The sequence below is a fragment of the Lemur catta genome, chromosome 1, assembly GCF_020740605.2.
Source record: "Lemur catta isolate mLemCat1 chromosome 1, mLemCat1.pri, whole genome shotgun sequence".
NCBI lineage: Eukaryota > Metazoa > Chordata > Mammalia > Primates > Lemuridae > Lemur > Lemur catta.
Window position 1 is genome coordinate 171,051,608 of NC_059128.1, and position 26,935 is coordinate 171,078,542.

The following is a 26,935-nucleotide window of genomic DNA, read 5'->3' on the forward strand; positions in this document are numbered from 1 at the left end:
AATGAGTTCTCTCCACAGAGTCAACAGATGATGCATGCTATGGGCTGCGTTCCTGGAAAAGGACTGGGCCCCCGGCTACAGGGCCGAGCGGAGCCCATTATACCTGAGCCGCGACCTCCACGACAAGGGCTGGGTTTTTCTTAGGGGTCACTGAGGAGCAAGCTATACCCATACCGTGGCTAACAGCGGAGCCGGTCTGGGTGCCTCAGTGGCCCCTGCCTTCAGTCAAACTTACTGCCGCTCGAGAGTTAGTCTCTGAGCAGCTCCGCATGGGCCATTTGGAGCCATCTCGCTCTCCCTGGAATACACCAATCTTTGTTATCAAAAAGAAATCTGGCAAGTGGCGGCTCTTACACGATCTCCGCGTAATCAATCGCCAGATGCAGCTGATGGGGTCAGTGCAGCGCGGCCTCCCGCTTCTGTCCGCTTTGCCTAAGCATTGGCAACTTCTTATTGTTGATATTAAGGACTGTTTCTTTTCCATTCCGCTACACCCCAATGATCGGGAGCGTTTCGCTTTTACGCTTCCATCCCTTAATCATCAGGAGCCTGATCAGCGATACCAGTGGAGGGTCCTGCCTCAGGGGATGGCTAACAGTCCTACCATGTGTCAGCTGTATGTGGCGGCAGCAGTTTTCCCTGTGAGGCAGGCCTTTCCCTGTGTCCAGATTCTCCATTATATGGATGATCTTTTGCTTTGCCACTCTGACACCTCAGTGATGCACAAAGCCTATGCCGCCTTGTGTGACAGCTTATCTTCTTTTGGCCTAACTTTTGCCCCAGAAAAGGTCCAGGAAGGCGATGTAGGCACCTTCTTGGGGGCTCGTATCGGTCCCTCTTCTATTCGACCCCAAAAGATTGAAATTCGAAAAGATTCTCTGCACACTCTAAATGATTTTCAAAAATTACTTGGCGACATCAATTGGATTCGCCCCTTCTTACATCTCCCAACCTCTGAGCTGCGCCCTCTGTTTCAAATATTGGAGGGTGACCCTGATATACTGTCCCCCCGTTCGTTCACCTTTGAGGCTCGGCAGGCTCTCGCTAAGGTCGAGGAAGCTCTTCAGCAAGCTCAGTTGGTCCGCATCCAACCGGACCGCCCCTTTTCCTTGTGCCTCTTGCCCTCTCCCGTGGCGCCCACGGCAGTACTCTGGCAGGACGGGCCTTTGCTGTGGATTCATTCACATGCTTCTCCGCGGCGTGCTATAGAACATTATCCTACGCAGGTTGCGGATTTGGCCTTATCTGGGCTTTCGTTGTCCCTTTCCCACTTCGGTGTTTACCCTACAGTTATTCATTGCCCATACACCAAGTCCCAGACTCAAGTCCTTTGCTCTTCCTTAGATTCTTGGGCAGTACTCTGTTGTATCTTCCCAGGAGACATAGATAACCATTACCCTAAACATCCCCTTCTTCAGTTTGCACTTCGCAATCAGCTTATCTTTCCTCATCTGACTTCCCCTGAGCCTCTAATTGGGGCTACCATTGTTTATACTGACGGGTCATCCACAGGCACCGGTAGCTATGCAATCAATGATCAGGTGTTTACGGCCCGCTTCGCTTACTCTTCTCCCCAGCACGTTGAATGTGCTATCGTTGAATTGGTTCTCCGAACCGTGCCAGAGCCCCTTAATATAATCTCTGATTCTGCTTATGTTGTTCAGGCTGTCCGTCACTTGGAAACAGCCCATTCTCTTAACTCTCGCAGCACGGTGTTCTCCTTATTCTGTGCTATCCGTGCTGCCATCCATTCGCGCCAGTCCCCATTTTTTATAACGCACATTCGGGCCCATTCCCTTTTGCCGGGCCCCATGGCGCGCGGCAATGCCCTGGCGGATCATGCCACTCACGCTTATTGGGTTGGCTCTCCGTTGGAGGCAGCTCGCCAGTTTCATTCTCTATACCATACTCCTTCACTGACGTTACGTCTCAAATTTGGCCTCTCGCGGGCAGCCGCACGCGATATTGTGCTGCAGTGCGCGGCCTGTGGACCTTTTCGTCCAGCACCTCATGTAGGTGTCAATCCTCGTGGTCTTCGGCCACTCCACTTGTGGCAAATGGACGTCACTCATTACTCCTCCTTTGGCACTCTTTCTTATGTCCATGTTTCTGTTGATACCTGCTCTGGCATAATTCATGCCACTCCCTTGACAGGTGAAAAGGTAAGTCATGTCATCACCCACTGCTTAGAGGCTTGGGCTGCCTGGGGTAAACCTCAGGTTATCAAAACTGACAATGGCCCTGCCTATACCTCACAAGCTTTTCATCAATTCTGCACACGCCTAGGCGTGGAGCACCGCACGGGCCTTCCCTACAACCCCCAGGCCCAGGGTATCAGAGCGTGCCCATGGCACCTTAAAGGCCTATCTCAAAAAACAAAAGGGGGAGACGGGGACGAGCCCTTTGGGCTTACGTACCCCTAAGCCTGTGCTCTCTCTCACCTTGTTCACTTTAAATTTTCTTTTGCTGGATGATCAGGGGCGCTCTGCTGCGGACCGCCACGCCAACCCCGGTTCCCCTTTATCAGAGCAGGTCTTGTGGAAGGATGTCCTGCTTAACAAATGGAAAGGCCCGGATCCGGTTGTGAGCCGGTCCAGGGGAGCTGTCTGTGTTTTCCCGCAGGACACTCCTGATCCAGTGTGGGTCCCGGCACGCTTAACGTGGCGAGTGCAGCGGTTGGCGGATGTGGAGGATGCAGATGATGGGGCGTCCGCTGCCGGGGATGCTGCTGCTCCTGACCTTTCTGCTGCTGGCCGCATCAGTGACGACGGACCGGCGCTGGGCCATCCTGTCAGTGTTCCCGAGACCGATGCCGGTGACCCATGATGCCCAGATCTTCCCCCGGCTGTTCGCTACTAATGCCTCTTTGGGCCTTGCCAATCTTACATGGAACTCCTCCTCAACATTTGAGACGTCGGTCCACGCTATTCAGCAGCGTAATCTGTCTTTCCCCTCCACACCTGTTTGCCTCTGGCCCCCTTTTATCTGGATCACTGCTACTTCCTCTGGTCCTGGTGTTCTCAATTGCTCCACGGCAAACTGCTCCTATGCCCGTTGCTGGAATGCCTCCAGCCAGTCCATGGCAATTGTTGCCCGTATGCCTCGGCATATTCCTTGGCCGGTGGAGGCTCCTAGCTTCTTGACCCTTTTCCGACAGCGAAGAGATTTTGGCGTTACTGCAGCTGTAATTTCCACATTGGCAGTGACTGCCGCACTGGCAGCCGCTACAGCTGCAGCGGTAGGCTCTGTTCAGACAGCACAGCTGCTGAACAACCTATCGGCATCTGTGGCTACAGCTCTGGACACACAATCCGCCGTCAACGCGCACCTGAAGGGTGGTGGTATGATACTGAACCAACGTGTGGACTTGGTCCAGGAGCAAATAGATGCCTTATGGCAGCTGGCACAGCTGGGCTGCGAATGGCGTTTCACAGGACTATGCATTACCGCGGTACCGTTTGATAATGCTTCCGCCGCGGCCAACAAGTCTCGTCAATTATCTGCTATGTTGACAGGACACTGGTCTAGTCAATTTACCGCCTTGACCCGGCAGTTAACTCCACACGCCTGGACTTGACAGTGACCAATGGTCTCTTTCCTACATTTCAGTCAATAGTCCGAGGACTTAGGGACTGGGCTGGCCTGGGGTCCCTAGGGTTCATGGGGATCCTGGGAGCAGGTTTTGTGATCTGGGGGTTCCTGTGCGTTCGTGCACAGCGCCGCAGGGACCGAGTGGTGGTTACCCAAGCCCTAGCCGCCCTCGAGTGTGGTCAATCCCCTGGCATCTGGCTACAAATGTTACGCTCCGAAGGTCAAGCCCCTCTCGCACAGCGTGACATGGCCCATGCACTCTGAGGGGTTTCTCCATTGCACCAGATTGTGGCGTGTCACCCCCTTACCAGCCGTTGCACCTCCCAGAGTCTCTGCTCATTGCACGGGAGACGGTGGCCTTTGCACCTGCTTCAGGGACTCCACCCCCTGGATCCGGACCTTGAGGTTGGAGTCCCCAAAGCTTGTGTTGCAAAACAAAAGGGGGAGCTGTTGGGAGCGGTCTCTGATTACGGGTGAGCACATAGCCAATAGAATCATTGCTGGGAGCCTTGTCAGGGCCCTCTACCAATCACTTCCCGCCACGACTACCTGCAATGGTATATAAGCCCACGGTCCTTCCTGTTCGGGGTCTCTTGCCATGTAACTAGACTAGATGCCTCATTAAACTGCTGTTGGAAGAACTCCAGTTTGTTGCGTCGTCCTTGCAGGCGAGTGCGGCGCGACAATGTATAGCATGCAAATATTTTCTCCCATTCTATAGGCTGTCTATTCACTCTAATGATAGTTTCCTTGGCTGTGCAAAAGCTTTTTAATTTGATCACATCCAATTTATTTATTTTTATTGTTGCTGTGATTGCTTTCTGGGTCTTTCTTCATAAATTCAATTCTTTGCCTAGGTTGACGTTCATTTCTTAACTTAAATTTTAATAAAAGAATGTATTCATCAGGTTCAGTTACTGAAACTTCTATGATATAATGTTGTAGGAGAAATAACATTTGATAAGACACCACATACCAAATTGAACACAAACATTAAAACAAGCTGATACCTGCTTAGAAAGCACTTTCATGTGCCCCACGCTTCCCCGGCAATACGCTTCAAGGATGACACCAAATTGTATTGAGATGGCAGGAATGTGCACTTCGGACCTGCAGAAAGTTAATAATATCGAAATGGTTTGTTTAATAAACACTTCAGATCACCAAATAAAAATACTGACTTATTCTAAAAAGAAATAAATTTATGATGCCAATAAAAGAAAAGAACAGGTTATCTTGTGCATAATTATGAGATGGTCAACTTTTTAATTTGTTAAACTTCATTTATAATTAGTTCATTCTTCACATCTTACTTCATTTGCTTTTTGGAGAGGAAAAGTAATCTTACCAATTTAGAGACAATTAGATCAAAACAGGGATCTATGAAATTTGATTGCCATTATACAATTGACTAATGCCTCAGCTTCTATTCAAATTTTTTCTCACTTAAAGAATGGTTTACATATTTGAAAAAGAAAGTAATATTTATTTTGTCATTCCCTAATGGGTTTAAAAATAAGACTGAAATGAGCATTAGTTAATACTCTGAAGTCTAGATTAAAAAAACAAAAAAGTCCGAGTACAGAGTCAGAAATGAGAAATCTACAATTTCCCTAGGAAACAAAAGAATGACTTTAGTTGTCTTTTCTGATTTTACTCCTGTATGAACTTGGTGAAATAAGGTTTGTGTATTTCTGAAAATGACCTAGTTAATAAAGAACTGAATACAATGGCTATAATTATACTAAAACTTTAACTTCACTCAATAGCATCAGTGATGATGATACCATACACAACCTTCTGGAAGGAATAAATAAGTCTGTATTTAGTCTGACTGGCAAATAGCAACATATTATTAGTTTTAGCTAAAAAAATCAAGCAAGCAGGCATGCAGAGACACTTACCTGAACTGCTCTGCCAAATCATGAAAATCAAGAGTTTGGGTATCAAGAAATAAGAGAAGGCACCAAAACAGTGTTAACTAAAACAGAAACAACTAAAGCGGCCAACTGTTCTGGTAAATGTCTTATTTATGCTGATTTATAGTTACTAAAGTACATGGTGGGCTCAAACTGAAATGTAAAAGACTTACCTAAGATGCCAAAATAGAAACTGTCCTATCCTCCGATTAGCAAGTGCTCTTTCTAATAGGAATCTAGAGAGGGCACAATCAAGAAAAGGCTCATATTTTAAAACTTGCACCAGTTGTAAAAGATATTGAGACAGCTCTTCATCACTGAAAGAAACAAAAGACAGAGTAACTCAATAACCTGTGCCAGAAAAAGATACCCTCCTATCAAACTATCAAATACTAACTTATTAAAACAGAATGTTTCTATTGGGCCACACTTGTTACATGCTTTGGGCCAGGCTTGTTACATGCTTGCATTTAGTGTACCACTGCTAGAATATCATAACAAAAGCTGAAGATTTCATATGGGGAGGGGGCAGTGAAGAGGATCAAAGAACAAATACATGGGACATTTTTATCAAATGAATTAGATTGTTACAATTAATGACTGTATTTACACTCAGTCGAGAGTTACCAAAATAATTAGGTATGTTAATACTAATTTCTCATCATGCTGAAAAACTTAAGTACTTAGTCAAGCAATCATTTTGAAAATAAAAATTCCAGCAGTACTTTAGCAATATTATTTTCCTTTGCTATTATTAGGGTTAAGTAAGTCCTTCTTCCAGATAATCAGTGCACCATTAAAATCTTAACTTCAAATAGTTTCAAGGATAAGGAAATGAATACATTTGTAAGTGAGGATTGATTCACTGAATTAATATAGCAGACAATATTGCAATTAACTGGGCTGAATTAATTAAGGTTAGTGGCTCTCTATTTTGTGTCTATCTCCAAACCATTCACCTGTAAACATACTTCCAACAGAGGCAATCAACTGCTCTACTTACTGACTATACAGTCTTGGACAACAAACAGTGAAGGAATTAGTCTAAGGCAGAGCTGAGACTGAAACCCATAGCACTATACACCAAAAACAAAAACTCATATAACCAGAAAATTTGACATAGGAAAATCCATCAGTATTAGCTACAAGGAAAATGGGGATCACAGCAACCTCTATAGAGGGATCAATGCATTTAAGAAAAACACTTGGCTCAGCCCAAGGGGAACCAGGCCCCTCTCCATGAGGTCTCCAATACAAACTTAGGGAAATGGTGGAGCAACTGGTAGCTTCATTTTTCAGAAGTACCTATACCACAATCTTAATTAGGTTCACTATAAAATTAACGACCATTAAAAAAACCATAAATCATATAAAAAAATAGAAAGTATAGAAATAAGAGGCTTCCTCTTCTCTCACACTTGTAATTGAACTCTGCAGAAATAATCACTATTGAAGAGTTCATGTAATTTCTTTTAGATAGCACACAGTTTAAAAATAAACAATTTTAAAAAGAAGGAAAAAGGATCATAGTATCCATACTGTTTCAAGAACTTTTATTTTTCAAATAACTGGACAGTACATAAGCCTCATTTTTGAGGCTAGAAAGAAAATGGAAAAATCTCATTGTGTGAGACTGTCATTTCTTCAGTGAATCCTGTAAGTTCTCTCAAATGTACTGCCAAAGAGGACTGTACAAACATGTTCACTGCAGCATTATATATAATAGGAAAATTTGGAAAAAACTTAAGTGTTCCTTAATAGGGGAATGAATTAAATAAGATATACCCCTATGACAGACTATTCCACAGTAGTGAGAGGAATAAACTACATTGATATATAATGTGAGAGAGTGACCTCAAAAACCTAATGTCGAATTTTAAAAAAGCAAGATGTAAACCAATACATATAGTAAGACATTTGTATAATTTTAAAATGTACAATATTATTCCACATCCACATTTTTATAGACATAAATATATATTAATATGATAAAACAAAAAACATGGTATAGAATGTTATATACCAAATTCGTGATAATGGCTGCCTCTGGGATGGAAAAGAAGTAATCAAGACTGGGTAAAGAAACTATAAGGCCTTCAACTTTAACTGTAATGTATTTAACTTTAAAACATTTTTTTAAAAGCCCATTATAAGATATTAACATTTCTTAATTCCAGGTGGTAGATACACCATGTATGAAGAAAAAAGGTAATGTAGCAGGCTTAGCTGCTATCCTTTGAAAAGCCTGCTTACAGGTAGGTCTGTGGCTCACATCTGGGAATTTAAGATTTTAGACAGGTTCCCACCACCTCCTAATTGGTAAGAGTGGCTCACTGCACCTAAACTGTTTGTGCAAATGATACATGGTTCATGCTGCACATCCACTTTCCTTCTGTGAGTCTAGAAATTTGGTATTAATAATACACGCTAGGCAAAAGGTGCTTAGGTGACTAGGCACTACTAGTAAACACCTGGCCACCAAGTCTCTAAGGAGCTTCCCTGGAAGACACATATTATCACATCTCATTGCTGGTGGAATTAAATGTTTTCAGTGTAACTCCACTGGGAAAGGACCCTTAGAAGTTTTTGCTTAGTCTCCTCCTGACTTCACCCCACGAACCTTTTCCCTTTTCCAATTTTGCTATAATAAATTGTATCTGTGAGTATGACTATATGCAGAGTCCTATGAGTCCTCCCAGTGAATCATCAAACCTGAGGGTGATCTCAGGGACCTCCATACTCAGTATGTTTTTGTTTTTTTATAGTACAGCGTAAATGCTGGGGCTTGGAGGTGGAGAGTGGGAAGAGGGAACATGAGCAAATGCTTTGAACTCTGAATAATTCTTAGCCTTTTCCTTTCTTATGAGACATTCAAAAAGACACCCACTTCCCTACCCACCCCCAAGTCATTCCTTGCCCCAAGAAAAGCCACCTGTAGGAGGTACCTCATCTGTTGCAGGCAGCCCACAGCATATTCCCGCACGTACTGGTCTGGATAGTTGAAATCCAGAAGTTCTAGGGCTTCCCGGGGTGGCAGTTTAGGCCAAATCTGAAGCAACGCCTGAAGCTGTTTAAAAATTGAAACTGGTTCAGAAATACTGGGGAACAAAAGTAATCTATTTTCCTTGACACAAAGGAGCATAGAGATGGATCAAAAGAAAGGAGAAGCATACTTTCAATTACTGATGCCTCAAAAATCCATTCCTATGAATATGAACTAATAATGATTCTCTTTTTGTTCAAATATTACATAGATAAGTAAAAAAAAAAAAAAAAAAGCTACCTAGTACTTTACCCAAAAATAGTGATATACTGAATACATGGATTCTAGAATCATTAGCCATTAAATAATCTTTTAAAGGTCAAAGAAGAAAAACATTAAATGATCAAGAAACACTTAAAGGTAAAATTTTAAGTATAAGTATAGACAGCAAAGCTCAAGCTAATGACAGGCAAGATACATTTAAGAAATTCATTAATAACATAAAATTAACTTAAAGGAGCTGACTTTTAGCTCTTAATTTGTTAAGAGTATCTATTACTTAACAGAACTTCTTACTGATCATAATATGTTTATACTCCTCAAATCATAATAAATATAAGTAACTCATAAGAAATAAACAGTTCCTAGATCTTTATTTTCTATGAAGAAGATAAATATTTCCAGTCTCCTATTTACAGATGCCACTGAAAAATGACCTGAACATAGGACAACAAAGAATCCTTCAGGAAAGAGCTGGAACTGAAAATAGAGAGTGGGCTGGGATAGAAATGGCCATATCTTTGGAAACCTGCAATTCCAGAGAACCCAGAACTCTAGAGAGGTCTCCTATCTGCCTTCCAGACAAGCAATGTGAGACTGAGACCCACTGAGCACACTGTGACCGTCCCTTTGTCCTTATGGTTTTTAATGTTTTTTTGTTTTGGGGTTTTTTTTGTTTTTTGAGACAGGGTCTTGCTCTGTCACCTGGGCTAGAGTGGAGTGGTGTCATCATAGATCACTGCAACCTCAAACTCCTAGGCTCAAGCAATCCTCCTACCTCAGCCTCCCAAGTAGCTGGGACTACAGGCATGCTTTACCACACTCCGCAAATTTTTCTATTTTTTGTAGAGACAGGGTTTCGCTATTGCTCAGGCTGCTCCTGGCCTCAAGTGATTCTCTGGCCTCGGCCTCCCAAAGTGCTAGGATTAAAGGTGTGAGCCACTGTGCCCAACCCCTTAAGGTTTTGATATGTTTATGGCATACTTCCTATAGTGGATGGTAATTGGGAAGAAAATTGGTTATGAGAGAGAGCGAAAAAAGTGTGTGATTTGTGGCCCTTCCAAAGCTCAACCCTATCTAATAAAATATTATTTAGTATTTAATTTCTCTTATTGGGTTTTCTTCGGTATCACTTAAGTACCACTGACACTGATTTCATGGAAAATACGTAAAATGTACACCAGATCAGTGCTATAAAATTACGGCAAAAGATAGCAGTGATTAGAGGACTTTCTTTCAACTGTCTGCTCCATCTCAAAGACATATTGTAAGAAGTGGTCTGCGGGTGCTTATTGGTTGTCTTGTGGATATTGTTTATGTTTGATCCTCAGAACTATTAGGTTTTGATAATTAAATAAAAATAGTTTATATTTTATTAATTTCTATAAGTTATTGAACCCATCACTAATTATGGTAAGTTTCCTCCAAAATTCAACAATATCTAAATAAATATCTAACGGCTAAGTTAAAAGGTATTTTCTCATATTAAGCAAAGATAAAGTTAAGTTCACTTTCTGACTGAGCATGACAGGCGGAAAAAAAAAGAAAAAAGAAAAAGTTAAGTTCACTAAAGATAATTTTTGGTGAGGCATGGTGGCTCGTCTCTGTAGTCCCGGCTACTTCAGAGTCTGAGGCAGAAGGATTGCTTGAGCCCAGGACTTCGAGGCTGCAGTGAGCTATGATTGTACCACTGTACTCTAGCCTGGGCAACAGAGGCAGATACCTGTCTCTTTAAAACAAAAAAACAAACAAACAAAAAAGATAATTTTAAAGAAATTAACTTATTTTTTCAATTATTTTACACTTGGGAAAATAACACTTTTGAATGATTTTTTAAAAATTGGATCACATTACTATTATCAGCATGTATTTATATTAATTGCTAACTTACATATGTGATTTGTAAGTTATATTAATAATTATTCAGCAAATATAGTAAACTCCCAGTGATTTTTAAATTTTAACTTTAAACTTAAAATTTTATTTAGCTATTCTTAACCCTGCATTGAATAAAAAGAGTAAGTTCTATATGTACTTTTTCATGGAAAAAGCACACATAAACATACAGTACATGAACAGACATATGCTATATCTGTGGTATCAAAATCTCATGGGGATAGGGATATTAAGGGGGGAAAAAAGACTATAAAGGCTCCTAAGGAGTATAATAATGAAAACACTGGTTTAAAGATATAAAGCACCTACCTTACCCCCACTTTTTCTCACTGATGGGACCCCCTCCTTGCTTTGCCCAAGGCCCTAATGGACCAGCAGTCTTCATTATGGACAGAGGAGCTGGGGAGGGACCATTTGCTGAGGTTCTGAAACAGTAGTAATAAAAAACTCCTAGCACCCCCAGTTAACACGTGGAATACACTGCCCCACACACAATACTGAAAAGGAGAGATAACATTCTATAATACTAGAGAATTCAGCTATGTTATGGGTTAAAAACAACCCCATCACTGGAAAGTAATTACTTTTGGTAAGATCATTCACAATTGTTAAAAATTAAATTATACAAGCATAAAATTAAATAAATTACCAAATTCATCACATTAGTATGTGGAAGCTACGGAAGCATATAGGGAAGGGAATGCAGATTTGGCCATATAAACAGTGAAAGCAGTGCTACCTAATTACTTGCTTGTCGCAATGGTTATTGAAGCCTCTTCTGCATTATGACAATAGCATGTTTTCCTGTGAATTAATAGGAGGCTATCCTTCTACAGCTTTTCTGCCTAATGCAGAATCAAACCACAAACCTTGCACCAGGCATCCGGCTTTCCAATTCTCAAGGTATTAGAGTTATCAAGAAAACAGTTTATATTCTTTTATATCAGGTCAACATAACTGGCAATGGGATAGGATTGAAGGGAGGAACCAAAATTCATTACTTTTTTTTTTTTTTTTTTTTTGAGACAGAGTCTCACTTTGTTGCCCGGGCTAGAGTGAATGCTGTGGCGTCAGCCTAGCTCACAGCAATCTCAAACTTCTGGGCTTAAGCGATCCTACTGCTTCAGCCTCCCAAGTAGCTGGGACTACAGGCATGCACCACCATGCCCGGTTAATTTTTTCTATATATATTTTTAGTTGGCCAGATAATTTCTTTCTATTTTTAGTAGAGACACGGGTCTCGCTCAGGCTGGTCTCGAACTCCTGACCTTGAGTGATCCACCTGCCTCGGCCTCCCAGAGGGCTAGGATTACAAGCGTGAGCCACCGTGCCCGGCTGAAACTCATTACTTTTTATTCCATTAATTTTTTTTCTAGACTACTAAAAATGGGCACTAGATTGTAAAATCCATGCTCTCCTAGACTTGCTTACACATAGTAAAGTATAATTTAATGCTGAGAACTAAACTATACTATTACATTTTTCCTCTACCAAAATGGGGAGGACCTTAAGCTAGATCTGAAAATAATACTTTAAATTCCCTCTTGGAAATGAGACAAGCAGGCTAAATTCCTGAATGTAGAAATTTCTGTCTCTAGGGTTCAAATAAGGAAATATTAAGCATAAACTGGTTCTAACTGTTGACATAGGAAACCCTGCATAAAACATCTTTTAAGGGCCAGGCATGGTGGCTCACGCCTGTAATCCTAGCACTCTGGGAGGCCGAGGCGGGCAGATCGTTTGAGCTCAGGAGTTCGAGACCAGCCTGAGCAAGAGCGAGACCCTGTCTCTACTAAAAAAATAGAAAGAAATTAGCTGGACAACTAAAAATATATATATATATATATCTAAAATTAGCCAGGCATGGTGGTACATGCCTGGAGTCCCAGCTACTCAGGAGGCTGAGGCAGTTGGATTGCTTGAGCCCAGGAGTTTGAGGTTGCTGTGAGCTAGGCTGACACCATGGCACTCTAGCCCAGGCAGGGCAACAGAGTGAGACTCTGTCTCAAAAAAAAAAAAAAAAATCTTTTAAGAGTACAGAAAAAAACTTTTTCTATTATGATTCCAATACATAATATTATACATTTATTACATATGCACCTAGCACTGGACACTATCAATGAGAAATAGGCAAATGTGCCAAGTAAAAAAACGCTTAGATCTTATTTTCCACCACTACTGGAGGTTCACAAAAAACTAACCTTGGATTTAGATAATAAATAGGTGGTTAGAAGACAACAATTATTCCAGAATAATTAAACCCACCTGAATGACATAAAATAGTTCCTTTCCAAAGTAAGTAAATACTTGTTTGATGTAATGTGGAAACAGTTTAATCAAGGCACATACAATAATGTAATTACCTTACATGAATCCAAAGATCTTTAGACACTAGAAGTAAATGCAAAACAAACGCTTTCTACACTTAACTTGAGAAGTAAAATTAAATTGAAGATTTTTAAAATGTGTATCATTAAAATAAACACACCTTTCTTCACTAAATTTGTAAAGTCATTCTAGATTTACTAAGACCATAAAACTAGAGACATCAATTCAATTCAAATAAGTAAGGTGATCAAATTTGTTTATTTTAATACCCCAAATTTATTTGTTTTGATTAAAAAACCACTTCAAAGGTCTTTCCATTGAGCACTGGTGGCCATTTGAATTCAATAAATGCCAGTGCTTTTTGATAGGGTATTGAAATTTAAATCAAGGAGCTAAAATTTGGTGGTATTTTTGAAGAAAAATGTTTTTCCTTCCTCTATTGTGCCAAAAGGCATGCATTCATCAATACTGCCCGACTAAAATGAATGTTAAAATTGATCTGAATGGTATATGATCTAAAATGTTAACTTCTACAATAGAGGTAATTCTCAAATAAAAGATAATCACTTCAGAATGATCATTGCAAAGGATCTTATGATTAAAAACTTTAGAGTTTACTGATGAAGCTGGTAAAAGGTACCCAGGACCTAGTGAGTAGTCCTTTTAATAGATGATTATCTCAAGACCAAGGTTTCAATTGTCTTTAGTGAAAGGTGCGGCAACCCTACCCAGAATCTAGGATTTTTAAATCTTAAAATTTTCTGGTTCATTAGAGTATGTAAGAGTTTAAAACCTCAAAATTTCAGGCCAGGCACAGTGGCTCATGCCCATAATCCCAGCACTTTGGAAAGCCAAACCAGAAGGATTGCCTTGAGGTCAATGAGTTTGAAGTTTGAGATCAGCCTGTGCAAAATAATGAGGCCCTATTACTACCAAATCAGAAACAAAAAATAAAAACACCTCAAAATTTCTCCTGCAGGAAATTATCCTATCTATAGAAATATACCTATGAGGAAAGGACACTTTATATGAACTCAACAAAGTAACATTATATAACCAAAAGGAGTTACAGAAATGATCTTTTGTTACCTGAGCAACATCCTCAAGTTTATTCCACTTGATTGACAGCAGTAATTTTGGCAGTGACTGTGGAAAATTCTCTCTGCAGTCTTGTCGCAAAGTCCAAATAAGATCCATTTCATTCTCACACAGTTGAGACAAGGGATCCCTGTCCAATATTTCCTTCAGTACAGCAAGAAATTTCTTTCCACCTCGACTCTAAGAAAATAAAGTACTCATTATGAAACATAACTGTACAAACATCACTTACAAGCATTCTGCAAATTTAGATACAATAAATTTATGTATAATCTATGAGCTTTGACATGATAGATGCAAAAATATAATCACTGATAAAAATTAATAAAGGTGAATCCTTTATAAAAGTTTTTATTATTGAATATTAAATTTGTAAGCTAAGGAATAAAGAAAAAGTTACTCTCAAAAAAGTTCTTAAAAAGGAAAAAGGCCGGGCGCAGTGGCTCACGCCTGTAATCCTAGCACTCTCCGAGGCCGAGGCGGGTGGATCGCTCAAGGTCAGGAGTTCGAGACCAGCCTGAGCAAGAGCGAGACCCCGTCTCTACTAAAAATAGAAAGAAATTATCTGGTCAACTAAAAATATATATAGAAAAAATTAGCCGGGCATGGTGGCGCATGCCTGTAGTCTCAGCTACTCGGGAGGCTGAGGCAGTAGGATCTCTTAAGCCCAGGAGTTTGAGGTTGCTATGAGCTAGGTTGACGCCAAGGCACTCACTCTAGCCCGGGCAACAAAATGAGACTCTGTCTCAAAAAAAAAAAAAAGGAAAAAGAATAGTTTTCAAAAATCTAAATACTTGAAATGTATAAACACTAGGTGGCGGTACTGCTTTTTGGATTAAAAACCAAGTAATTTATCTGACCTGATTTTTTTCTAATTTTCCAATTTCTATAAACAAACAAACAAACAAAAGACCACCCAAACATATCAGGTTAAAAATAAAAGTAACAGGCATCTTCTTGGCTTGTGCCTTGAATCAAAGGCATAAAATCTCCTTAGATTAAGAACTAGATGTTGGCTAAAACTAAGCATGGAAAAAATAAAGTTATCTCAATTTTATTTCCCAATCCCTATAAGAATATACTAAAATAACAAAGATAGCTCATGCTGCTTTCTGGATTGAGTCTCTCTAAATTTCATTAACATTAAAAGAAAGAGGTGGCCAGGTATGGTCTCACACCTCTAATTTTAGCACTTTGGGACGCCAAGGCTGGAGGACTGCTTGAGATCAGGAGTTCAAGGCCAGCCTGAGCAACATAGGGAGATCCTCTCTGTGCAAAAAATAGAAAGAAAAAAAAAATAGCTGAATGTAGTGGCACACACCTGTAGCCTATAGTCCCAGCTACTCAGGAGGCTGAGGCAGGCAGACCCCCTGAGCCCAGAAGGAGTTTGAGGTTGCAATGACCTATGATAACACCACTGCACTCTTGCACTCCAGCCCCTGGAACAGAGCAAGGCCCTGTCTAAAAAGAGGTGTTTCCCCAAAAAATTATACTGCTTTAGTCAAAACACATTTTCCCTAAAAACTCTTTCCAAAATTAGTTGAAAAGATCCTGTAAAGATTTATACTCTATGAATTATATTAATTTATATGAAAATATAAACATAAAAATAAATAAAACTGTCATGTTACTAATTTTCTAAAGTAATCCAATTCAAAATAATATGTACACCTATATAAAAAAGAATGGGTAATACTAAGTTTAATTTTATTAAGTAAGGGCACTGACTTTTGGACATTGTCCTTCAGGGGAGACACATTACTAAGAAGAAAACAAACCAAAGACAGAACATAATCAAAGCAGTGTAACAACGACTTAAGCCGAAGGTTTACTTTAAGAGTAAACACTTTGTTATAATACAAAGAAAAATTAAGTTAATATTAGTATTCTTTTTTATTCACCTAATTCAGTATGAAATTCAGCAATACCAAATACATGTTAAGTTCAAATATTTTAAAGAAGATAGAAGGAAACTGAAATATCTGTTCTTTTTACATTCTTAGGATCTGTAACCATAAGCAGGGTGGTTTCCCAAGTCCTCAGTGTACCCAGTTGTTAATGGAGATTTAAATATATACTTTCTTGTTATTAGAAGGCAATAATGACATGCTGCATGATAATGCTTATGAAACTGAATACTTTATGAGTCTTTCTAGCAAAATATTTCTCCCAATTTGACCCAAGTGGAGGGGCAGCTGGAGTAGAACAGCTGGAAATTTTATCTAAGAAGTGGAAAGAAGGTAGTTTTTACAGATTGGGTAGAAAGAGACTAAGCTGAAGAACAAGTACCAATTGGCCAATAAACAGTTTTTTGAGGATTTTTTTGTTTTTTGGAGACAGAGTCTTGCTCAGTTGCGTAAGCTAGAATGCCATGGCGTCAGCCTAGTTCACAGCAACTTCAAACTCCTGGGCTCAGGTGATCCTCCTGTCTCAGCCTCCTGAGTAGCTGCAACTACAGGTGTGTGTGTGCTACTACCCCCAGCTAATTTTTTCTATATATATTTTTAGCTGTCCATATAATTTCTTTCTATTTTTAGTAGAGACGGGGTCTCGCTCTTGCTCAGGCTGGTCTCGAACTCCTGACCTCAAGCGATCCTCCCGCTTCGGCCTCCCAGAGTGCAAGGATTACAGGCGTGAGACAACTCGCCCAGCCTGAACAGTTTTGACCTTTTGAATTGAGCCTTCCTGTCATAACCATTAGCACTTTATACTTAAAATCCTTCATTTGATCTGCCATTGTCTATACAATAAAATTCAAGCTAGTCTCAGAGCATACAATGACATCTACAACCTGGTCTCAACATGCTTTTCCAGTTATCCTTCATATTGTTGTAAATCTTACAATTTATATTCTAGTAATTCCAAACTGGTTGGTGTATCCTCTACTACACACTGAGGTGATGCTCACTAGCATTTTTCTTTCTTTTTTCTTTCTGTCTTTTGTTGTTGTTAGAGATGGGGACTAGCTTTGTCATCCAGGCTGCAGAGCACTGGCACAATCATAGCTCATTGCAGCCTCAAACTCCTGGGTTCAAATGATCCTCCTGCCTCAGCCTCCTGAGTAGCTGGGACTACAGGTACACACCACCAAGCCTGACTAATTTTTTTTTTTAATTTCTTGGAAAGATAGGGGTCTTGCTATGTTGCCCAGGCTGGCCTTCAATTCCAGGCCTCAAGTAATCCTCCCAGCCTTGGCCTCCCCAAGTTTTGGGATTACAGACATGCAGCACTGTTTCATAATATATTGTGTTAATTCTATTTTTTTGCTCTCACATGATAAACTCATCTCAAGACAGAAATCGTATCTTCTCATTTGTATCCCTAGCACAAAGCACTTAACACATAAACACTAAATTTTAAAAATGAAAACAAATTTCTTATTAACCTATTTACAATGAAATTCTGAATCAAGCTATACCTATTATAATAAATAACAAATACAATTCAATAACTAAACAAAATAGACTAGGTAATAATTCACAAACTCTCTATACTAGAAATTTTTGGGAAGAGTTTAAAAGTTATATCTAGAATAAAGGTCCCTGAAAAATACAAATGAGCTAGCTAATCATTAGAATGAGCTCAGTCTTTTTCTTTCTTTCTTTTTAAGACACAGAGTCTCACTCTGTTGACTCAACCAGGGTACATTGGTACAATTATAGCTCACTACAGCCTTGAACTCCTGGGCTCAAGCAATCCTCCTGCTTCAGCCTCCTCAGTACCTGGGACTACAGGTGTGTGCCACTATGCCTGGCTAAAGTGTTATTTCCCGTAGAGATGGGATATTGCTATGTTGCTCAGGCTGGTCTCAAACTCCTGGCCTCAAGTGATCTTCCCACCTGGATCTCACAAAGTGCTGGGATTACAGATGTGAGCCACTGTGCCCAGCCAGATTGAGCCTAGTCTTAGGACTAGCATAGCAGCCAGGTCAACTAGGAAAAAAAAAATGCCAAGTAGGCAGAAAGACAGATACACAGATACACATATACATGTGTGTTCCACATGTTTTTTTTTTTTTTTTTTTTGAGACAGAGTGTCACTTTGTTGCCCGGGCTAGAGTGAGTGCCGTGGCATCAGCCTAGCTCACAGCAACCTCAAACTCCTGGGCTTAAGCGATCCTACTGCCTCAGCCTCCCTAGTAGCTGGGACTACAGGCATGAGCCACCATGCCCGGCTAATTTTTTTGTATATATATTTTTTAGTTGGCCAGATAATTTATTTCTATTTTTAGTAGAGACGGGGGTCTCACTCTTGCTCAGGCTGGTCTCGAACTCCTGACCTCGAGCGATCCACCCGCCTCGGCCTCCCAGAGCTAGGATTACAGGCGTGAGCCACCGCGCCCGGCCTATGTGTTCCACATGTTTTGCCTAAACCTTTTACTTTATTCTAGTCATTAAGGATGATCAATATATGATGTCTTTCAAGTATCTCAAAATATTAGTCACCTGGGACTATTTAACATAAAAGTTGGCAAGGCAGGAAAATTACCAGACCCTGGAGACTAAGTCAAAGGAAATATGTTATATGCCCTCATGGTCATTGAGATGAGGTGGAGAGTGGAATAGTCTCCATTTCATTTTCTTTGTTTAGGAATTATCATACAGGGACAAACCCATGGAACCTCTTGCTCAGTATCCATCTCTGACAAATACACCAAGGAATATATGATTATCTTCTCAAACATCAACTTTACAGGTTAGGGTTATAAACTAAACACCCTTGCTTCCTTTAGCACTCCATTATGTATTTACCTTCCATTATAATAGAAGAAGTTTCGAAAAATGTGTTATATCTTTCTTCTTACTATATGTATAATGATAGTGGTTTTATATTCAGAAGCCCAACCTAAAAAGGGTATATAGCTGGGTTTCATTAAAAAATGTCATCATCAAAATTTGAAAATGAAATTCTTAGCCAAACCTGTTACTACAAACAACACAGACTATAAACTGTTCATGTAGGAGAAAGGCAAACTGGTGTTTTGTTCAAAATTACAAAAAGCTAGCCTACCTAGTATAATTTAGTGGATCCAAATTAGACCTCTACAGACTGCTGTAAGTAAATATCCTGAATGCCTAGCAATAAGCTAAAAGGGAAGAGCAGTGGAATAGCTGTATTAACTGTACTGAGACTGTTCACTGTCATATAAAAAGCACAACATTGAATAATGCAACGTAAAAACTAGGAGAAGCACTTGGCAAAAAGCCTAACAAAACACTAAATCTTAGATTCTCTAATAAAATAAAAAAATATCAGTAATGAAAAATTACATTGTACAGTATAACGGGAGAACTTACATATATATTCAAATGCTTACACTAAAGTAAGATCATAAAAGTAGTGGAATGCAATGAAAAATAATACCCATAGTCTTCATTTATGTTTAGATTTTTAAAAATTGCAAACATATATATGGTAACATAATAGTGATTACTGGTCAAAATAAAACAAAATAAACACCTTGTTATAAACATATAGAAAAAAAAAAAGACTATGGCTCCTTACCCTTCCCTGTGGAGGGCCACAAAACTCCTCTGTCATATTCAGAAGGGCTGGAGACTCATATGGCATGTTAACAGTATTCTTCCCAAGGATAGAGGATTGAGTTAACTAAGTGCTGCCCAGAGAGGCAGACTTAACCAACACATACACACAGCAGTCAGGACTAATGGGCCACAGATTGAGAAGACAGTTATATGACTGGGAGATGGTTACAGATAGGAGACTAAGCAAATAAATAAATATATCAAGGTTAATAGGAATCCACATTTCTCACAGTCAGAAAGGGAATTATAAATATGAAAAGGTAAAGGCTAGAAAATACTCAATGGTGCTGGACCCAAATTAGAGCTATTTGGTGAGAACTCATGGTTTTTAATAGATAAATAAATATATCTCTCTGTATATATGCCCAAATATATGCAGACAAACACATATACATTATCTACCTCTGTTTCATGAAAAGGCCTAGAAGCAATTATATCCCAGTAGCAATGAATATATCCAATGCCCAGATCTTGAATTCTAAATACTTTTCATAGATAAAAGAAATCAAAGACTCCCTGGATAAATGACCAATTCCAAGGCTGGGGCAGGAAAAGTACCAGATGAGCCTGGAACACACTGTTGTATCAGAAATAAGAAAATGCTCAAAGGACGATAGGGACATGTCAAAAAGACACAGGAGACAACTTCAATGGGTTCCCATGAGCCAGATGCTGGACAATTGAAACATCAAAATAAATGTCAGTAACTAATTATATCATTATATAAAATAGGAATCACAAATCCACATTATAAATTAAAAATGAAAAATAAATAAATGGGATAGAAGAAAAACCCTCTAGCTATGGTAAAAAGCCAATTAATAAATCCAAAAGGAAAAACAAAATTAAAAATCAGCATTTGGCAACTCCATTGCAATAACAGTAATTCAGGCAAGATGGATTAGTAAATGCAAAAACAAGTGGGGGAATATTATACAGCCACACAAAAGAATGAAACCCGGCCGGGCGCGGTGGCTCACGCCTGTAATCCTAGCCCTCTGGGAGGCCGAGGCGGGTGGATCGCTCGAGGTCAGGAGTTCAAGACCAGCCTGAGCGAGACCCCGTCTCTACTAAAAATAGAAAGAAATTATCTGGCCAACTAAAATATATATAGAAAAAATTAGCCGGGCATGGTGGCGCATGCTTGTAATCCCAGCTACTCGGGAGGCTGAGGCAGTAGGATCGCTTAAAGCCCAGGAGTTTGAGGTTGCTGTGAGCTAGGCTGATGCCACGGCACTCACTCTAGCCTGGGCAACAAAGTGAGACTCTGTCTCAAAAAAAAAAAAAAAAAAAAAAAAGAATGAAACCCTGCCATTAGAAACAACATGGATGGAACCGAAGAACATTATGTTAAATAAAATAAGCAAAGCACGCAAAGACAAATCTTGCATGTTCTAGGTCATATGTGAGAGCTAAATATTAAAAACAATTCATCTCATGCAGATAAAGAGTAGAATGATGGTTATAAGAGGCTGAGAAGGGTAGTGGGGAGGGGGTGATAAAGTGAGGATGGTTAACAGGTGTAAACATATAATTAGATAGTTAAATAGAATGAACAATACTTGACAGCATGACACAGTGACTATAATCAATAATAAGTTAGGGCACACTTTAAAATAACTAAAAGAGTGAAACTGGAATGTTCCTAACACAGAGAAATATTAAATGCCTGAGGTGATGTATACCCCAAATACCCTGATTTGATTAATTCACATTGTATACCTGGATCAAAACATCACATGTACCCTATAAAGATATATAACTATTATGTAAACATAATAATTTAAAAAAAACAAAGAGGGGACAGCTTGATATAACAGAATGTCTACTTAGTCTCAAAACATGCCCCACAGAACACTTATTTATTAAATTTTTAGTAGAAATACCTAGCAGACCCCATACAAACCAAGTGCTAAAAGTTAACATCAATAGTAATGGGGAACACTGACATTGTTTGCCTCCTGATAAAATGCAGTAAGAGGAAAAACCACATCACTTCTATGATATGCATGCTAAAAATGCATAACTAGAATCTAATCACAACAAAACATCAGAAAAATCGAAACTGAGGGAAATTCTTCTACAAAGTAATCAAAGTAATTGGCCTATATTCTTCAAAAATGTCAGTCATTAATGTTGAACAAGTAAACAGTTCAACTGTTTTGAACTGAAGGGCACTAAAGATACGTGGCAATAAAATGTAACAAGTTCCCAGGTGGGAACCTGAACTTATAAAAGCAGATGACTGAGACAATGGGCTAAATTTGAATAAAATCTATGGATTAGGCAGTAGAACTGAATCACTATTATTTTCCTGATTTTTGTGAATGTTATATATAAAAATGTCCCTTTTTTTTAGGAAATATGCACTGAAGAATTAAGGAGTAAAAGGGCATGGAGTTATGTCACAATTTCAAATGATTCAGAAAAAAATACATACACGAAGATAATGATAAAACAAATGTCATAAAATGTTAACAGTTGGGGACGCTGACTGAAGGGTATATGGAAGTTCTTTGTATTCTTGTAAGTTTTCAGTAAGTTTGAAATTTTTTGCTTTTTAAATAAGCTGGATATTTTCCTTTCCCTATAATTGAAGGCTGTAAGGTTTTCAAATCATGCTACTGAGAAAACATTCAAGGTATACTACTAGAAACTCTGAACTAAAGGCTGAGTCATCACCTGCATTCTCCAAAGCCTCCCATTAAGATTCTGTATCTCGGTCTTTGCAGTAAGAGGAAGAGAATAAGAGACATCTGTACATCTGTGTTTATAGCAGCATTATTCACAATAGCCAAAGAGGTAGAAGCAACTCAAGTGTCCACTAATGAATAAATTAGTAAGTATAATGTAGTATATACATACATTGGAATATTATTCAGCTATAAAAGGGAAGGAAAGTCAGACATATGCTACAACATAGATAAACCTTGAGGACATTATACCAAGCAAAATAAGCCAGTCACAAAAAGATGAATACTACATAATTCCACTTATGTGAGTTATCTAGTAAAATTTATAGGGACAGAAAGTAGAACGGTTGTCAGGGCTGATGAGAGAAGGAAATGGGAAGCTGTTCAATGGATACAGAGTTTCAGTTACGTAAGACTGAAAAAGTTCTGGAGATTGCTGCACAACAATGTGAATATACTTATTACAACTTAACTATATCTTTAAAAATGGTTAAGATAGACCAGGCATGGTGGCTTATGCCTGCAATCCCAGCACTTTGGGACGCTGAGGCAGGAGGATCATTTGAGACCAATAGTTTGAGATCAGCCTAAGCAACAGCGAGACTCCATCTCTACAAAAAAAATAGAAAAATTAGCTGGTTATGGTGGTGTGTACTGGGAGTCCCAGCTACTCGGGAGGCTGAGGCAGGAGGATTGCTTGAGCCCAGGAGTTCAAGGTTGCAGTGAGCTACGATGAGGCCACTGGACTCCAGCCTGGGTGACAGAGTGAGACCCAGTCTCAAAAAACAAAACAAAACAAACAAAAAGGAAACAAACAAAAAAAATCAATAGCAGCCCTGGGAAACAAAAAAGAAGGCCTAACATAGGAATCCTTTAATGAGAGAGTAGACAGAACCAAGGATCAGATCCTCTAAGATCCATGTAGTGGTGAGACTACTGTGCATACAGTTCTGGGGTAGCTCCAACTTAGAATCAAAGGATACAAGGAGTGGGAGGAAGACGGGCAACCACAGGAAGATTACTAAGGAATCGGCAGGTACAGCTTATGCTTTGGCCAGGAATGCCCTTTCCTCTGTTTGTGCTGAGCTGGGATAGCAATGGTATGTATCAGCTCTAGATTAAGGTGAGGAGCAAGGGTACTGAACCCTTAGGGAGCCACCTGGTCCCAGAAAGTACCAAAATCTTCACATGCAGAAGACCTAATTCCTACAGTTACTGAAGGCATGTTACAATAATACATGTTTCTGGCAGACTACCAGAAGGTCTCAAATATAAGAGCAGCTAAACTAAGAATCACCAAACATTTGAGGAAAACCAACACAATGAAAGAAAGCTGCCAAAACAAGAAGACTACTTTACAAACAAGATGATTTATTTCTTCAAGGAGAATTAAGGTAACACTGAAAAACAATCAGAAATCCTTTTAAAATAACTAAAATTAAAAAGAAAGAAAAGAAAAATAACCCCAACCTGACTACTAATAAGAGAATGCCAGTTAAAATGTAAGACTATTTTTTGTTTCACTGGATTCATAAAATTAAAAGGGTTGGCAGAAATACAAAAAGACAGGAACTCATCCACAGTGAGGATGGAGCTGTAAATTTTAAGTCTTTTAGAGTATGCAATTTAGTAGAATCCATATTAAAAATGCACAGGTATTTTGATCTAATAATTTCACTTCCAGAAATCTATCCTACAAAATACACACGTAGATAAAGAAGTATATACAAAATGATCATTCCAGTACTGTTTTAATGGAGAAAAATTAGACACAAGCAAAACATCCATCAAGAGGGGTATGTATGTTTAATAACTAATGGATACTAATAAATAATTCTATGGAATGTTAAGGTGTTTAAAAAAGCAAAGTAGACATATTCACACTAAAATGACAAGATCCACAAAGTGCATTAAATGAAAAATAAACTATATATATAAAGATCTCATTTATTTTTTTAAAAAGGGAGATATAGATATTTACACATAAAGTTAGGATTGGTAGCAACAAACTAACCTATTTCCAGGTATCTCTGGAGATGAAAATAGGTAGGGATCATAAAAAGAAAACTCATTTTGGGTTTCACAATTTATTAATTATCTACTATGTGCCTAATAAAAAGCAAACACAAAAAGTCCATCAGACCAGGGCAAGATTACCGCATGCTCAGTATACAGGGAACCCTCCAATTTAGGTACAAGTTTATGGTAGAGATAGTGAAAATTAAGTCATTCCTCTGAGATTCAAGAGCAATATTAACCCTAATAAAGAATATGCAGACAGAGGCATTAGAACCAAGACTTTCCAGTATAAGTGTTATCTCCTAAACTTAAAACTATAGTTATCTGTTTCAGTAACTGCCTAACAAGCTGGTAAGTTTATAATTATAATAAAACTTGTTTTGTTTCATTAGAAGGAACTGCCCTTGAAGTTCTCTTTTTATTTCTGAAGTTTTTATTTTCTTTTTTTTTTTTTAAACAAATCCTCATTCCTCGAGATTCCAAGCCACTCTCAAGGCTACATGCTCAGCAAGAAAAAGGTGGTTGGTTGACACAACGATCCTATCACACCAGCCCCAACAATTGTTTCATGTGAGTTTTTATTTGGCCACATATACAATTTAAACTATTAAAATTTACAGAATATTTACAAATTAAATAATCATCTGAAACTGTCTCCAGCAATTCTTGTAACACAAAACCCTGTGGGAAAAAGACAGAGGCAGGAAGGATTCAGCTCCTATGGTCCCAACCTAGCCCAGAGCCTTTTCTAAACTGGAAAGAACAGGAGCCTGGCACTACTGCTCTTCTTTCCTGGGGTCAAACATTCAAACTCAAAAGACAAAATTTAAGCCAAAAGACATTAGTAAGAAAGTATTGTTCTTGCATATAAGTTGTACTAAGAAACTAGGGAAAATTTTTGAGAGCTCTAATGGCAAAGCAGAAGATAGCCTAGGCCAGGTATTTCTCCAATTGGCCAAAACGCAATAGAACTTTGATTCTGTGGGAATGAGAAAAACATGCATATTTTGTCTCCATTTTGCCTCCTAACCTCTATGTCATTACCATTCTACAGGTGGAATGGCTTTGCTGAAGAGACTTAAAAGTTGCAACCTGACAACAAGAGAATACTAAATTAGAGTTCAACAAAGGCAAACTAGAAAGAGCCAAAAAATTAAATTAAAAAGCACAGATGGTGGAAATACAAATACTGTAACCAAAGTCAACAAAGTAATCTATTTTGTAGCATCTGAGTAGAAACGAGGGCAACAGTGTGTGCGGCACAGACTATTGTGTCCCTCAATATCTGTTCTCCACTTCTTCCTTTAGCACTAGAATCTCTTACTTTTAGCCAAGCACATGACTGCCCAACTAAGGACTGTTATTTCCCAGGTGCACCTGTAGTTAGGTATGGCCAGTAAGATTTGTCCCATGAGATGTAGCAGAAATGATACATGCTAATGATATTCTCAAAAAGAATGAAGTGTGGTCTCTAGTGTTGCTTTTCCTCATCCTGCTGGCTAGAATGTAGTAAGGTAGGAAGCTGGAGCAATAAACCACGAAACAGAAACTATATCTTAAACATTGCAGAGCACCAAGATAGAAGAAACCTGGATCCCCTGAACTGTGGTGCTTGTGCTTATTACACTTGCTTTGATACACGAAAGAAATACAGCCTCTTCATTCAACTGAATAATACTAAGACAGAATTTTATTCTATGAGGTACGATAGCCTCCCTTATAGACTAGCTGCTGAATCTATACTTGTATCAGAAAAGAGATTACTCATTGAACACAAATCACCCACAAACTGGGCTGCCATTTAACAAAACACTAGTTATGTGTGTACTTACCAACACTCACAGATTGTTCTTGCATATGGTTTATGGTCTTCTGTGAATTCATTACCTTAAGTGAGATGAAGGTACCCAATAATGTGCACAACTCTATAAACAAGGACCATTTAAAACTTTTGATACTTACTGACACATTAGCACTATCACTGCTTGCAATCTCAGCTGCCTTTTCAATAATCTGTTTAAAAAAAATTTTTTTTAATTAAATTTGGCTCTCGTATTTGTAGAATTTTAAGTATAAATGACTACAATTGTACTTTGACTACAAAGGCCTACATATGATCTGGCATTTCTGTGCTTTATAAAGCAAACATGAATTTTAAAAGCAAAATGGTGCTTCCCAAGTGCTTCAAACTCTTGACAACAGGAAAATGATGGTAAAACTCTAAGAGACTGAGACTCCTAGGGAACTGGGATTGTCTGTAGATAAAATAAGTAGTAGCAGGTATACAGATATCAAACTTTTTTTTAAATATAAGTAAATGAATTCCAGTTAAGAAAATGCAAATGTATGTAGGAATTACTAAATATAGAATAAGCTTTTGTCATTATTTTTTTTCTCAACAGATATCAAAAGCAGAAGTAATGACAAAGGAAAGTCGAAAAATACTTTCTAAATTTTTTAAGTTCAAAGGGGCCCTCATTCTTACTAAGAGGCCCACTTTTCCAGTGGGAAGATTAATGGGAAAAGAACCAGAAGATCCATGTCCTGTAACTGAGCTATATGCCCTAAAGTAAATAATTTATC

At 39.0% G+C, this 26,935-nt stretch overlaps 1 protein-coding gene across 2 annotated transcripts in view; it reads right to left on the reverse strand.

Annotated features, from left to right (window-relative positions):
- Nucleotides 1-26,935, reverse strand: part of PIK3CB (phosphatidylinositol-4,5-bisphosphate 3-kinase catalytic subunit beta) — a 138,140-nt gene that overhangs the window by 31,717 nt on the left and 79,488 nt on the right. For both annotated transcript variants that reach the window (XM_045539229.1, XM_045539228.1), the window contains exons 12-16: nt 26,315-26,365; nt 14,086-14,274; nt 8,456-8,577; nt 5,684-5,827; nt 4,602-4,701 (exon numbers count right to left, since the gene is read on the reverse strand). In XM_045539229.1, coding sequence (XP_045395185.1) covers nt 4,602-4,701; nt 5,684-5,827; nt 8,456-8,577; nt 14,086-14,274; nt 26,315-26,365 — 606 coding nt within the window. The remainder of the gene's footprint in view (nt 1-4,601; nt 4,702-5,683; nt 5,828-8,455; nt 8,578-14,085; nt 14,275-26,314; nt 26,366-26,935) is intronic.